Raw genomic sequence first — 16,809 nt, forward strand, 5'->3', positions numbered from 1 at the left:
ATGAGTTGAAAAATGGTAGTTAATATAAAAATAACTTGTAAATGTGACTAGGTAATTTTTACAGTAGCAATTCGGTAAAGCAAAAAACATGGATTTATAAACAGTAAAATATGGTTTTATAAGAGATAAGTACTTGCTAACTGTGATAAAATGTGGCAATTTATCGTGAAACCTTAGAGCATGGCATAAATGCCATTTATTCGGTTAAATTGACGTTTCAGTTCTTAATTTTTGTACTAAATGTGAGGTAATAAGAACTATGATTTTGAAAAACTAGGATTTCCAGTAAACCGTTACCCTATGAACGGAAAATTATTAAATGACCGTGTAACCGTATGCTTTGGTCTGCTTTACCAGAATTGTGATTATTTACCAGAAACGTCATTAAGTTTTAAAAGACTTTTTATGCGTCGTATAGAAGCGTTTTAATTCTTGTCATTATTACAAATTCAATTTTATATCGTTATCAATAGATTTTCAGAGATGAAAATTCCAATATTTAAATAACGTTAACGGAATGGTGGATATATTGACATATTTGAAAGAGAACACAGATTTTTTTTACAATTCTTACTATTCCATGTAAGGTAATAAAAGTACAAAAAGAAGAAAGTCGTTTTTTGGACGCAAAACAAAACATTGTTAGCCCTATACCTAAGGAAATACTATACCTATAAAGAAAACAAATATCTTCAGTCACATTCAAAAATTGCACCAATAAAAATATCTATATATACTCCAACAATAGTAAGGGGAAAAAAATTAAGTTTGAAATACACAATCTGTTTGAAAACAAAACTAGTGTGACGTGATTTACGTCACAAAAGGGAGTTTCTAACACAACGAATCGGATGCTTTGAGATCGTGACAACATTCGCGTTTCTATAGTAACAACATCATCTTTTCCAAAATCATCGAAGAAGATGCGCGGGCTCTCAGTTCGCTCTGTAACTCTTATGAATTTCAAAGTGAAAGCTGTTTCCGTTTAGGACAGAAGTTCTTGATGCATCACCTATTTTATTTCTTTTAAAACCTTACGCTCCATTGTTTCTGAATAAGTTAAAATATAAACTAATTTTTTATTATTATTTCATATTCTATGTTAATATTTATTTTACATAGAATTTTATTAAAAATAAGCGTAAAAATATTAAAAAAAATATCCCATTATTCCAGATGTTGTGCATAGTTTAAAATCACTTTTTCAATAAAATTGCGGCTAAATATTTCTGCTATATATTTTGGAGTTGAAAGTAACAAAAAAATAATTAAATTGACACTAATTAATAATCAGCTATTAACAAAAGTGATTGTTGAGCAAATTTTTTTTCTTCTTCTAGAACTGATCATGATAGTTGATAATTTAATAAATAAGACAAAATAAACTGTCAAAATGAAATAAACTTTTTTTTAAAATCAAAATGCATATTATTTATAAAATTACCAATTATCTTCGAAAGACAATTCGTTATAGAGTAAATAGATAATTTTTATAAATTATAAAATATTTCTTTTTAACTTTTAGAGAGAATAGTAATTAGAAATAAACATTTATAAATTAAATAAGAAAGTTTATTTATAATTTTTACTGATTTACCTTATAAGTAAAGAATATGTCTTAGTTCATCATTAAGCAATTTTTTTAAAAATAAATATTTCTTGAAATAAATTTTTTTCATAAGATATATGGTATATTGAAAGTGAGAATTTGATTGCCCTAGCATATATTGGAAGTATGGATAGCTTTTTTGACGAATCTTTCGAAAATATTTTGGAAAATTTGACCGGACTTTATAACTTTTCGTCATTCAATGATACGTTTTATGATGATGGAATTCAGTTCTATTATTTTTACCAGGTAAGAATATTTCCTTATTTAATTTATTATTGCCACAATTAAACTTCATTATATTAAAAACTTTATAATTTTATTAAATTTTAAATAAATTTTATAATTTTATACATTTTAATTTTTATGTGTCAATTACTGTATTTGTGTAATGCTTTCCGTTAATTGCAATTATCTTTCACATTATAAACCCAGATAAAAGAGAACCGAAATTGGATCATTAAATTTATATATTTTTTAATACTTCTGATTGCTTCAGCAATCAAATTTATTTATCATTTGCTTCATTTGAAAACTTTTATTTACTATAAATAATTTTTTAAATAACCGATTTTTTATGTTTTAAGCTGCTGTACTTGTAATTTGAAGACTAAGCATAATTTATTCAAATTAGGAATTTCAATTATTATTAAAATTGCGCAAACAGACCCAGAAACGTACTTTCTATCTATCTGAAGGGTAAAAAAATTTTAATTTTTTAACCCTTCATGATTTTAATGATTTATTTTATTTGTTTTTTTGTTTTTCTTGTTTTCTGAAATGAAAACCTGTTAAAATGCTTATTCATAGATGATACTTGATCATGCAAAAATTCAATTCACTTCAAAAATTACTGAGGTGTAAAAAATGGGAAGCTTTTGAGTACTCAAATATAGGTGCCCATTCTCAAGACTGGCCAGACAGGAATGCTGGATGTATTCATGACACATCTGTAAAACTGAACTGTACAATTTAAAGCAACGGAACATTAAAATCAAGTTACAAAAATTTTTAAACTATTATTTCTCAAAAATAGTTCAATTGATATTATTTTTTTAAAATTTATTAAGTTTTAGCGTTAAAGGTTTCGTAATTACAATTAGCTTCCTACCTCATAAACTTTTTTTAAATTATTAATTATACGATCAAATGTATAAAAAAAACTTATTTGCTGTTAGTAATCTTTTAGTTGTATAAGCAAAAATATTTTTGCTAGATCAAAATGTACTGCGAATCACAAAACAAAAAAAATTAAGAGTCAGAAGTCTGTTGTTATTCTTTTAATTGAACTGTGCTATTCAATACATATGTTTTATTTTAAGAAAGCATACACTATTGTTTATATTGCAGATTGTAACTTATCATTCCATATATTTCCAATAGCAATTGTTAAAATATATGAATGATGTTAAATTAAAAACAATATATTTTACTTATAAGATTTTTTTTTTAATTATTTGCTAAAATGCTCGTGACGTTGTTTCGTTTTCTACTTTTTGCCTAATTATTAATATTCAATATTTTATTTAAGTATAATTATAAGTAAATACATATAACTTATATTTTTTGAAATTTGTTTTTCACACCAATATAAATTGTTACTAAATATTTTTGTGAAATTACTGTTTTTAATTAAATGTCTTTCGGTCAATTACGTTAAAAAGTTTGTCATTGAGAAAAAAAAATAACTTTTTGATTTCATTTAAGTTTTGTCATGTAATGCTTCAATTTTATCTGTATCTGTGCTCATATATTTCTCTTGATAAGAGAAGTATTTCAATTCAATTGATACTATGTTTCGTATCCCCCACCCCTATATACGAAGATTATCGTACCTAATAAAAAAAGGGTACTGGCTTTTGCTCAAGTGAATGTAATGAAGTGAATGATCCATTAAAGATGCTTGTTTCATTGATCTGTTGTTTAACGCTACCGGTGAAATGATGTTAAAAATCTATACAATACCTCTTCAGAAATAAACATTTAGAAAAGAGACTGTTCAATCTGAAATACTCTTATTTTGTCAAAATAATTTTAAATGTATTTTTATTGTAATATCTTTCACAATACCTCTAGACCCTGCATCCAGAAGACTCTGCGACTTTTAAATAAAACTTCAGTTTATGCCATTTGAATTTAAATCTGCATAACCGGCTCTTAATAAAGACAACATATTAATCTTTATCAAAGGCCATATTCATCAAATAAAACACTTATAACTTTTTTCAAGCGAAAAACAGTTAACTTCTTCGAATAACATCCCCCCCCGTCTGTTCCTTAAATTCAAACTAAGGGATATATTGTTCACCGACAGCTAGTAGTCTTCATTGAGGCATCTTGAATTGTTAAAAGAAACACAATACACGTCTTCCGTCAAGGAAAAGAATAAACTCTGATTAGAATCCCCCTTCCATCCTATTAGTATACTTTGTTACTACCAAACTCGCGAACATATTATGCACCAACAGCTAGTAGTCTTCATTGAGGAATCTTGAATTGTTAAAAGAAGCACAAATCACGTCTTCTGTCAAGAAAAAGAATAAACTCTGATTAGAATCCTCCTTCCATTCCATTAGTATACTTTGTTGCTACCTAACTCGATTAGAAACTCGATCTGATTAGAATCATCCTTCCATTCCATTAGTATACTTTGTTACTACCAAACTCGCGAACATATTATGCACCCACAGCTAGTAGTCTTCACTGAGGAATCTTAAATTGTTAAAAGAAACACAATGCACGTCTTCTGTCAAGGAAAGGAATAAACTCTGATTAGGATCCTCCTTCCATTCCATTAGTATACTTTGTTATAACCAAAATCGCGGACATATTATGCACCGACAGCTAGTAGTCTTCATTGAGGCATCTTGAATTGTTAAAAGAAACACAAAACACGTCTTCTGTCAAGGAAAAGAATAAACTCTGATTAGAATCCTTCTTCCATTCCATTAGTATACTTTGTTACAACCAAACTCGCGGACATATAATGTACCGACAGCTTGTAACCTTCATTGAGCCATGTTAAAGCACAATACACATCTTCCGCCAAGAAAAAAAAACAAACTCTGATTACAATCCTCCTTCCATTTTGTTTGTAAACTTTGTTATGATCAAACATGCGAACATATTATGCATCGACCGCGCCATCTTGAGTTGATATTAATGGGTTGATGTCTCGATAATGGTAATCATATCGAGGCTTATATCTTGCAATCTTTTTAAGTTATACATTAAAATACCGTTGAATTTGTTTTATGGAAGACATATAAGGGTTAGTTGAATATATAACTAGACAATGATTCAATTTATTCATTCTGGATTGATACTGTACGCCATAATTTGCCTTTAAGTACTTTATGTGGTGCGTGGATTTTTTAATTAGCATTTTGAATTTAGGAATCATGCTAATGATAATTATAAATATTTTACTACGTAAATAACTACTGACTCCTTTATAGAAGTTCTCTGGTCCAGTGAAAGCGACAAGTTTCTTATATTTAGGGAATTGCACATATTTTTAAATTTTCAATATTCATTTAACATTTTATAATTGTAACTATGTATGCGTAATACAGAAATGAATATATATATTTACAGATACTAAACTATAAAATTGTCAAATTTTAATGTTTTTAAAAACATTTTGAAGTGGCTCATTGTTAATAACTTTCCCCAAATAGTAATGAATTAATATAAATTAATTACTACATCGCGTATTACTTTATAAAGATAAGTAATCATTTAAAAATATAATATAACATAATATTTTTGTACGGCAGCACAGGTTTGAAATTCGAACTTTCGTATCCTTTATGGACTAGAACAAAATGATGCTTTACTACGTTTCCTAAATTATAAGCTTTTCTTAGTATGCAAGGCATGTTATGTTTCTAACACACCTTCCATTACTGCTAAGAATTAATTTGAAGTATAATCAAAGTGAGAATCACCAAGAATTTTAAACTAACTTAAGAGATTCCACTGATTGTTTCTATTACAATGTCAAAATATTTGATGATGCTGGTATTATGTTTGATCTAGAAAGATGAGAAAAATGAAAAAGGAATTATATTTTTTCATGATATAATTTATTAGTTTTGTATAATTTTTCTAAATTGAGTAGTTTTTCTGATATAATTAATGTTAATATTTAGAGTTTATTAACTTTTATACTATCATTTTAAGCAATCTCCAAATATAGCGTTGTAAGACAGCAAAGAGTGACTAGACAAGAGAGTTATTACACAAAATCCCTTTATAAACTTCAAAAATAAATAAGCAAAAAGCATTCAGAAACCTGTTTCTAAATAAACAGCAGTAAGCAAAATAATATTTATGTAGTTTACTTTAAAAATAAAACATTTAACTGATATTTTCTAAGTCAATAAAATATAAATTGTTTCACATGATTTTTTTTAAAGTTTATTATATTAACAAGAAAGTTCAATGTCCAAGAAAGATTTTAGCATCTCGAAAATTACGAAATTTGATGATAAAGACCTCGTTCTAAACCTCAATTTAGTGGAATAAAAGCTTACACTTTATTCTAATTACCTGCACTTACTAAATAAAGAAAAGTTTCTTATATAAAGCGTAATTAGTTCAAAATATGTTGGAGTTTAATCTCTTGAAGAGGACTACTGAAACAGTGTGGCTCAACATAGTCTATTTAATTTGAAGCAAAGTTCTTCCAGATTCTATATGCATTATGAGAAACGAATTTTTGGAAGAAATTTAATCTAATAACGACATAAAAATCAAATAAAATCGCCAACTAAGATGCATATAACCTACATTAAACAAAAGGGAGTGTTTGTTCGTGTCTCTCTCTTACAATAACAGAACAAGGTCCTTAAATTTGTACAAGTAAAAAGAGAATTTCAGCTATGAGAGAAATGGGAGAAAATTTAACTTTTCACACTGGTTTAGCATTATCCGTTATAAACTAATCAGTTTTTGTTAAATATTTTAAAGATAATATAAATTATATTTTTTAGCTCTGTTGAACAAAAAAGGGAGTTTAATACACATTCTTTAACGTATAATTATTTTTTAATTCGTTATGTCAGATAAGATTATCAACGTAAACGTGATTCCATAGGTCGGACTCATCGCTTAAATTATTATTTTTTTAAAGTTATCTGAAATCATATTTACGGTAAGGCTGAACTTGATATTAACTGTCTGTATGCAGGTTTGTTCATTACCATAGAGAAATATATGAAGAGTTTCCACTCAGCGCATATAAAAGAAGTTTTTTTTCTCGAGTGGTTTTAGCACCACGCTATGGTAGAAAGCTTAATTGCTAGTTCAATTGCTCAGTTTATGGTATTCTTTTATTATTTAAATTGTTTATTATTGTTAATTTTCTATTATTGTTTATTATTTTATTATTTAAATTCAATTTATTAATTTATTTGTAATTGTTTAGTATTGCACATCAAGAATTGCATTTGATTACGACTGACAATTGACAATCAAGCGCTTGCGGAATTGTTTCTGCTGTCGACATGATTAAGATTATGGCAGCAGATCCAATGGTGGTGTGCGATTTTAACTTCTAATTATTTACCATGTACTCAGTCTCCGTTGTCATCGTTACTCGAATTCAACTTAATGTTTTACTGACTGTAGATCTTATTAACTTATCTCAACATGCCTCAATTTCTACAACAGATTTAAATTTACTAATTAATTAGTTGCTTTCACCATTTCTATTGCTTGGGGATTTTAATGGCCATAGTGAATTGTGGGGGACTTCAGCTTCCAATGATGATAATGAACAATAATCTCTGCTTGCCTAATCAAGATGAAGAAACGTATTTTCATACGCTTACACGAAGCTTTTAGTCTATTGATTTAGCATTTTGCTCACCAATTCTCTTACATCTCCTAAATTTCCTGTAAGTGATGATCCCCAAAACAGAGATTACTTCACATTTAGAGTTTCATATTCCGTTAATATTGCCATGAACCCAAGACCGTCAACATTCATATATCATCACGAAAACTGGCCTAAATTCACCCAATTAGCTCAGATCACTGATACAGTAGTAACACAGGACAATTTAAATACTGCCGTTGATACTGTAACATCTGTGATTATCCAATCAGCACAAGATAGTGTTTCAATGATCTCGATTTCTCTCTTCCTCGTTATCGTAAGTTTAGGAGGAAATTTGAAAGTTCAACTGCTTACAAGAACCAGAAACGGTTTTGGAATATCTTTCGTCGCTTCCCTTCAACGTCAAACATTTTGGCTTTTAGGTGAATCAAATCTTTTATTCGCAAAATCTGATGTATTAGTCAGAGAGAGTCTTGAAAGTGGTATCATCAGTAACTTCGACGACATCTCCCAGGCAGGTCTGGTCGAGAGTCAAAAGAGCAATTGGCATGTACCGCAAAGGTCATTACCATATATTTGAAAGGAACGGTACCACATACTCGAATCCAGTTGATATTTTCAATATACTTGGGGAGACATTGACTGCAGTTTCAAGTCCTAATAGTTGCAGTCAAGTTTTCAAGCACGTTTTACCTCCTGTCGTATTTGGTTCACTTTTTAAAGATAATCTAAATTTGTCATGTACAAGATCTGATATGCGCGTTATTGTGCTGCAATTTCAGCTAGCTTTCAATAAGATTTCAGAATGGAGTTATCGAAACGGTAAATACCTTCTCACCCACTAAAAGGTCTTGTATCCACTTTTGTTGGTTGCGTAACATGCATCTTCATCTCGTAATCTCTATTAATAGCATTGTCATACCAGTTGTTTCAGAAACAAAATTTTTAGGCGTCATTTTTGTAATAAAAACTTAACTTTCTTACCTCATATCCTACTCGTATATTTGAGAAAGATTTAAAAATTTTGTGAGTACTTTCAAATACCTTCTGGGATGGGGATCGTATCGTTGCAAGCATTGCTTCAATTAGCAAGCATTTATACTTTGACGCTTGGATTACGCTCGCACAGTCTATGGCACGGTTACTGCATCTAATTTAAAACGCCTAGACACAATTCATCATACGGCGTTACATATATTTAGTGGTGCATTTCGCGCTTCCTTGTTAAGAGTTATTGAAAGTATATCGTTTGTCATCAGCCCTTTCTCGATTTCGACGCATGTAGCTCTAAAATTTTACTTTGACATTTTACATGTCATCTTTCTCGCACCCTATTTGACGCGAGATTATTCTACTAAGTTAAGTATTTATGATGCACAACCCTCATATATACCACCTTTTAACACTCGTATGCGAGAAAACATTAAGAAATTCGATTCTTGTGATTTAACATCGCAATCTGTAAATTATTTTCTCATTCAACCCTAGACTATTTCATCATGTCATCTGGATGGTTACATATATATATTGACTTCTAACATATATTGCTAACATATATTGACTTCTCTATACACGAAAAGTTTTAAAATTTTGTTTTGATGGACTCTCAGTCATGTTGGTATTAAAGGAAATGACAAGGCAGATTCTGCACGAGCTGCTTCTACTCCATTAACCTTATCTGTACCATTTATTGACTTTACAAAAAAACGTACGCAAACTTGCTCGTTGTTTATGGCAACAACATTGTGACCTGTAAAGCAAAAACAAATTACATCTTGCTGGACCTACCTAGAAGCCTTGGCGTGTTCTATGCTTGGGCAGGGCAATTGTCAAGCTCCTCCGCCTGCGAGTAAGACATACTCAACTTACTTATTTTCATTCGCTGTTTGGAGAAACTCAACCTCCTTTCAAATGCAACGATTGCAATGCTTTACTCACGATACATCACACTTTAATAGTTTGCCTATGTTTTAACCATCTTTGATTCATCATTTTTAATAGCTCCATTTCATGCATGAAAGACTTGTTAGATGAAACCCATCATTGTAACAGCTTTGCGTTTCTACACGTTATTGGTATTTTAAACTTCTTATAACTGATTTATTGTGCTAACTATTTTTTATCAAGTTGTATTCACATATGAATGCAATTGCATTTACTTTTGCATTGTTTTAGAGTTTTCACCAATTTTACCTGATTTTATATACGTGCTTTACCGTATCTTTTAATCTGTTTTTAAGACCGTGTGTTTGGTTCAGCATGTCTTCTCTGAACCTTGTGCCATTACACCCTACACTCAATTTATTTGTAATTGTTTAGTTATTTGTTTCATTTTAGCTCTGTAAAATACTTAGATTTTAATTTTTTAAAGATGTTGTGCGTTAATAAAGACATAAATATACGTTGTAAAGTAAATTACAATTAATTTTAATAACTTTAATTTCTCACTATTTCTCTCGTATTAAAACTTTTTTCAGTTCGAATAAAATGGTTATTGATATGGAGGACATGCACTATTACTCCTTTTAAACTAACTATTGTATTCTAAATAGCGCTATAATTGCAGATTTCTTCTGTTCTCTGTTTGTAGTAGAATTTATTTCGTGAGAGAATGAAATAAACAGGAGTAAAGAAAAACAAGAGGAAAGAGAAACAAGACAACACTTTTTACTTGTAATAAAACTGAAATCTAAGACAAAAGATTTGGAATTGATTAGAAAATTTTATGCTTCTACGTAAATGCACAATATGAAAAAAAGTTCGAAAGCAAGAAAAACGCAATTTGAAAACTAATCACTCAAATAAATCCTTTTTCTCATGCTATAAACATGATTGTTGTTCATGATATAATAATGCAGAAATAAACAAAAATATGGCAGTGACACTAAATTGTAACAGTACAGTGTCAACTATTTAAATCGATTGTATCAACTAACCATTTTCTTTAAGTGTTACTAAAGGCGAAGGTGCCCGTTGGATTAGGAGAAATTTTTAGAAAAGAGTGATGTTGAGGTCAGAGCGGATTGTCCTTAAGAATTGCTCATTAATTTTGATCCTTCATAAAAAACTCAACTCCAAGGATCCAGGAATAGCACTACTAGCATAAAAAATTATCTAATCTTTCTCGTTGCATAACATATTAAATTTTGACATTGAGAAACATGCTCTTGTTAAATTGGCCATAATACTAGAAATCATATTTAGGAATTAAAGTTAATTAATATTTTGATGGGGTAAAAAGAACGTTGTTTTTACTGAATTATTGGGGTTTCTCTTCTGGAAGAAAAAAAATTATCCATTATTTATTTCGTACTGACGATGCGCTAAGCCAGGGATGGGCAGACTTTTTTGGTCGAGGGCCAAATATCGAGAGAAAAAATGTTTGGTGAGATAAGTAAAAACTTCAAAATTTAAAAGAAAAAAAAAGTGATTGACAAATTTTAATTTAAATATTTAGAATGAAATAATTCTAAATTCTAGGGTTCATAATTGGAAACTCTTATTCACATATATAAGATTAAGTAAACATAGCACTGGTTTTCTGGACATGAAATATCAAATTTTGGAAACTAGCTCTTGGTAATGACTTGTAAAACTCAAACTTTGGCATATTTAGAAACAACTACTTCAGATGACAGCTAGATTATCCGCTCGTTGGATATTAAAATGCGCAGACTGCCACATGTGAAGTACAATTCACCTATATTAGATTCCATAAGTCTGCCCCTCAAGAAAGACAAGCGCTAGTTGGAGCCAATCTACGGCTATTCTATGAAGAACTTCTGCTTTCAACATTTTACCAATTGAAGCTGTCTCTGCTAACTATTTCCATCAATTTATGCTTTGTGGAACAAAAATAGAGAAAGTAAAAAGCTCATCAGTTCTTCGTTAAAAAAGAATGAACAGAAATAGCTTTAAACTAAGTCGACAAGAAAATGGACGTATAGTGTTTATATTTGCCACGGATCGGCAAGTTAAAATTCTATCCGCTGGCCGGATAAAACCTTCCGTTGGGCCTCAGTTTGCCCATCCCTGCGCTAAGCCATATTAAAATTAGATATAAATAAAAAATATTATTGACCTTTGAATGTCAGAGTGGATTTTGATTTTGTAAACAACTGTATAATGCCCTTGAAATTAAAATACAATGATCTTAGTCTTTGAAATTAATATAATTCAATAAATGAAATTAGTAGAATAACTATTTTCAAATGCACTACAATGACTACTTTTACAAACTCTCTGTTTTACTTTAAACATTTCCTATTGAATTTATTAATCTGAGCACGTAGTAAAGATTTATAAGTAATTACTAAGAACATAATTATTAGGAACCTTAACTATTAATATTTAAGTAAGATAGTGATCTTATGGAAATATCAATAGTTAAGGTTTTTAAATTTTTCTGGAAATTTCTTAAAGCTAAATACAAAGACTCTAATTTTTTTTATATATGATTAAACATATTCTGTATTTTAAAACAAATATTTGTTTTCAAAAAATTGCCTCTTTCAGTTATGAGAAGAAATATTGACTAAGCGTAACAAAAAATAGATTCTGTAACATTAACTAATGTTTATGTAGAGGGCGTTGGTATCCTAACAAAAGTAACTTTGTTTTACTTAACTGTGCATTTTCAAAATTAGCTTTGTTTTACTAACCTGTACATTTTAAATAATGAGACAATCTGTTGAGCAATCTGTTTAAGTTAGTAATACATTTCAGTCTTGGTTTATTATTACTCTTCTGAAACATGTTTCATAATAATATTATGTACTTTGAAATTAAAGGTAATTGAATTAAATATAAAAAGCAAGTTATATACTACAAAGAAACAAAATTAATGGAGAAATCACTTTTTCGTTTCGGGGAACCACGAAAAATAGCCAAACTATTATTGACGTCAATGGACCCAATTAATTTGGTAATAGATACAACTAGTACTATGATACTAAGTTCCATTTTCATAGGTACCAAATGTATCTAAAGTTATTAAAATTTGCATATAAAGCTATTAAATTTTAGTAATTAGGGACCTAAGATATGTACCGGAATCGGATGTATTCGAGATACATGTGGTGCAAACCGAATGATATAGAAAATGTGCGCACTAATGCTTTATCAAATAAACATTAAAAATAAAAAATAATATTAAATACTCTGTAAAAATTTTATTCTAAAATTACTACAAAATAATCGGTATTGATTTGTCTATCCATTTAACCGTAAAGTTTAGGGTTAGGAACTGTTCGCTGCTTTTACGGTTTTTAAACCCTTTACATCTAATATGGTTAAAAAACCATAAATACAAAACTTCAGGGTTTTGTAACCATTTACAACTAGCATTGTTTTAAAATAATAAAAATAAAAATTTAACTGGACATTGGAGTTAGTTTATGTTTGGCTCCGTGTTAAATAACGGACATTGGGGTTAGGTTGTTGCTGAATTGTATTTTGCCAAATGAACCGTGGAAAGTGATTTATCAGGTAGTGCCATCTATTGTAAAAGATGGGGAATTCTAGATTTCTTTATTTTAATCAATGCTGTAGTGCTGTCATCTATACGAGGATGAGAGTTTTGTATTTTAATGTTCCAAGATTGAGAAGGGCAGAACATTTGAAAATCTTCATGCGTTGAAGGAATTGAAGAAATATTCTAGTGTCAATGTTGGGATTCGAGACCTCGTTCAGCCGGTCAAGAGTGAGAAATTAGCTACCTGGACTAAAGTATGTACCCAGCTGAAAGGAGTTAAGTGATGGTTTCATAAGGTTGGCTTAGTTTACACTGATAAAATTCTGGTTGTTTAAGAGTCAATAAAATATTTTTCTCACAGTTAACAGTTTGGATACCTTTTTTTATGGTTATTTTACTTGTTTAGTTGAATAGGGTGAAAACAGAATTAAATAAATTATTACTTATGCCATATATATTTAAATATTTTTCTTAATTTATTTTTTATATATTTAAATATTTCTTTCTGAATTTATTTGTCATATACTTTAATGTTTCTTCTGAAACATTTTAAAACAGTGTACACTATACGTTGCACAAATACACTAGAATTGAATAAATGAGCACACATAAATACAGTACATGATTGGACAAAGAATAAATAAATCAAACTAATACATAATGTCTTATTCTCAGATATATATATGGAGAAAATAAAAATCTTCTGTATAAAAAGTGGTAGAGAAAATTACAGGACTTTTCTTAAAATATTGAAGATTCTACATGAAAAAAAACCTGCCAATATTGTTGATGTTAATAATAAATACAAATAAACCATGCGTAAAAGCTGAATATATATTCTAACTCAGCAAATAAATGGGCAGAATTTAATCATAGTCAATATTATGCAAAAAATTTTACGAAAAAAATGCGTAATTTACTGTAATTCATTTGGTCTTTTTTTATATTCACCGCTTCTAAATTACTGACAATTTTATTTAGATGTAAAAAAAGCAAAATACGAAAAAAGGCATTGTAACGAAGAAACTGTAATTAAGTGAAAGGATATTATTTTTTATTTGGTACATGATGATTCTAGAATTTTTTTGTCTTCAATTTAAATATTTGCCTCCAATTCCATTTTTTCATTCTTTCATTTAAAATTAAAATCTAAAAAAAATTACGATCATTTAGGAAATAATTTTTAATCTATGTAATAATTTCTTTCGCTATCGATAGATCATGTTTTGAATTTTGTTTCGAGAAAATTATAATTTTTTTTTATTTTTGACATCAAACCAATCATTTTGTTGACAATGTCTTGAATAAACTAATTAAGGAAATGAATTATTTTCAAATTTCAATTGCTTGGTGTAAAAATTAATTTTAATTTGATTTTTGATGTATTAATTCTATTACTTTAATACATTTATATAAATGTATATGACTTGGAAAGTTTACATGTATAATAAGTTGAAAAAAATAGTACAAATAATTTAACTAAATAATAACTAAACAGATATAATTAATAAAACTAAGTAATAAATATTTAATAAAAAGTAGTTATTTATGATTTTTTTATCGAAAAATATTATTAATGACATTTTCTCACTCTCGTTTTCGAATTATTTCAGACTATTGTATTTATGAAAGTAATCTAACGAGTATAAAGCTTCAATAAATATCGTAATTATATAGATATGATGAAACACAATAAAAAATCAATATATTTAATTGGTAATTTAAGGAAATATTGTAAGAAAATGCTTAATGTTATTTTACTGGAATTCAGAGAGTAACCATTACCAGATAAAATGTATAGGTAAAACTCTAAATCAAAACAGTGAGGCGAATTAAAATAATATATTGTTTGTTAAAGAACAAAATGGAAGAAAATATTTCCTGATTTTATAGGATTTGCGAAATAAAAAAAAGAGAAAGAGGGAAAAATTTAGGTAATGTATTAAATAAGTTAAAATTTAGATTCTTTTTTCTTTTACGTTTCACGATGTTTTTGGAAAACTTTATTTTGTTAATTTTGTTTATGCTATTTTTTGAATAGAATCCTGAAGAGTGTAGTTTTCTTTGGACTAGAATTCAGGGAATCTTTTCATGTTCTAAATAATGCTAATAAATTTAGTTTTTTTTTCCAACATTCATTACTTTTCAACTGTTAAGAAATCTTTTTTCTTAAATTTTTATTTCCAGTTTATTCCATCTTCATTTTCAAACTACTACTCNATGTAGGATGACATCAGTTTTCATGCTGTATTTTATAACCTTAAAATATTAAAATGCTAAATATAGTATTTTTAAACTTATTTTGACCTAAACTAATACAAAATGATGCAAAAAAATATGAAAAATATGTTTAATGTCAATTCTGCTTCAAATAGTTAAACTACACTTTTTGTGCTTTTACTTGCTGCTTACTATTTAATGTAACTATATGCAGATGCTTGTTCTAACTAAATTGGTATCAGTATACATTATTATATTTCTACACTGTTAAAATTTTCCTTCTAAAATTATGGTCAAAACACTGACAGCTGTCTCTCCATCCGATTAACTGTAAAGTTTACGGTAAAGAACATTTTTTTCTTTTATGGTATTGAAACCATTTACGAAAAGTATGGTAATAAAAACCATGAATACAAAACTAAATGGTTTTTTAACCATTTACAAAAAGAATTTTTCAAAAGCGTGAAAATTTTTATTTTATTTAACTAGACGTAGGAACTCAGCTTTTCGTAAGGTAATGGGCATTGGAGAGTGCCGGACACTGAAAATTCGTCATGTGTTGAAGCGAATGGAGGAAATATTTTTGTGTCAACACTAGGACTCGAACTCCAGTTCTGCCGGTCAAGAGATTGATAGATAAGCTTGCTCAGCTATGGTATCTACGCAGTTGGAAAGAACTAAGTAGCTTCATTAGGTGGTTCTAGTTGGTGAGATAAAATTCGGGTTGTTTAACCGTATTAGATGAAAGCAGTTAATAAACAGTTTTTTCATAAACTTAGCAGTTTGATTACCATTTTAATTATGGTTATTTGACTGTTTTGATTAAATAAAGTAAAATAATCACTCAATAAATTGTTATTTAACCATTTTTTCCGAGAAATTTCTAACAGTGTACCTTTAAACTAGTAAAAATCATTCGCAGCTATTTTTGTCACTATATACTATTAATTTTGGTTGCTCGCCTTTTTATTTTATGGAGCAGAAAACTGTTCGTAATAAAATCTTTATACTTGCTTTCTACTGAGCTCAAAAGATTTTTTATTTGATTAATATCCAATAAGACCAAAAATATTTCTTTAAAATTGTTCAGAAAAATACGTTATGCCCCCAGGCCTCATGAACTTACTCTATCTTATCTGGAAATCCATTTTTCACCACACCGTTTCCGAAAAGTAGCCACTTTGACTTAAACTCGGTTTTAGAAGAAATGGAGAAAAAAATTTCTACTTACAATTGAGTATATAAGGTTCGTATAAAAAATGAAAAATGTGGTTGAATTGAACGTTATTTACTTATTTACTCTTTACAAAGTGAAGTTTTCACAGTGATTTTCTTAAAGGTAATGCTTCAAGAGTTTGAAATCATTCATTTAAAGATGACGTCAGTTATTTGCTACATTGGTTTTTTGAAAATAGTTACAGTTAAATTTAATTTTGTTATTTTTTTCTCTTTCAAATATATATCGATAAATGTTTCTTGATATTGCAAAGTTTGAAATATCTAGACTTGTGATGTGTATAAATGTTTTATTAAATAAAATGTAATCAAATTATTTAGAAAGAAACCCATATATCGTAAACTATTTATTTATGCTTCGTTAAATAATTATTTGAGATATATACTATAATAATAAACTTTAATAATAAAAATCAAGGAACTCAC

At 28.5% G+C, this 16,809-nt stretch overlaps 1 protein-coding gene across 1 annotated transcript in view; it reads left to right on the forward strand.

Annotated features, from left to right (window-relative positions):
- Window positions 1-920: 920 nt before the first annotated feature.
- LOC107450078 (cardioacceleratory peptide receptor-like) overlaps window positions 921-16,809 on the forward strand; it is an 88,941-nt gene continuing 73,052 nt past the window's right edge. The window contains exon 1 of the mRNA XM_071181697.1: window positions 921-1,858. Coding sequence (XP_071037798.1) covers window positions 1,736-1,858 — 123 coding nt within the window. The 5' untranslated portion in view covers window positions 921-1,735. The remainder of the gene's footprint in view (window positions 1,859-16,809) is intronic.

The sequence above is a fragment of the Parasteatoda tepidariorum genome, chromosome 1 (genome assembly GCF_043381705.1).
Source record: "Parasteatoda tepidariorum isolate YZ-2023 chromosome 1, CAS_Ptep_4.0, whole genome shotgun sequence".
Taxonomy (NCBI): Eukaryota; Metazoa; Arthropoda; class Arachnida; order Araneae; family Theridiidae; genus Parasteatoda; species Parasteatoda tepidariorum.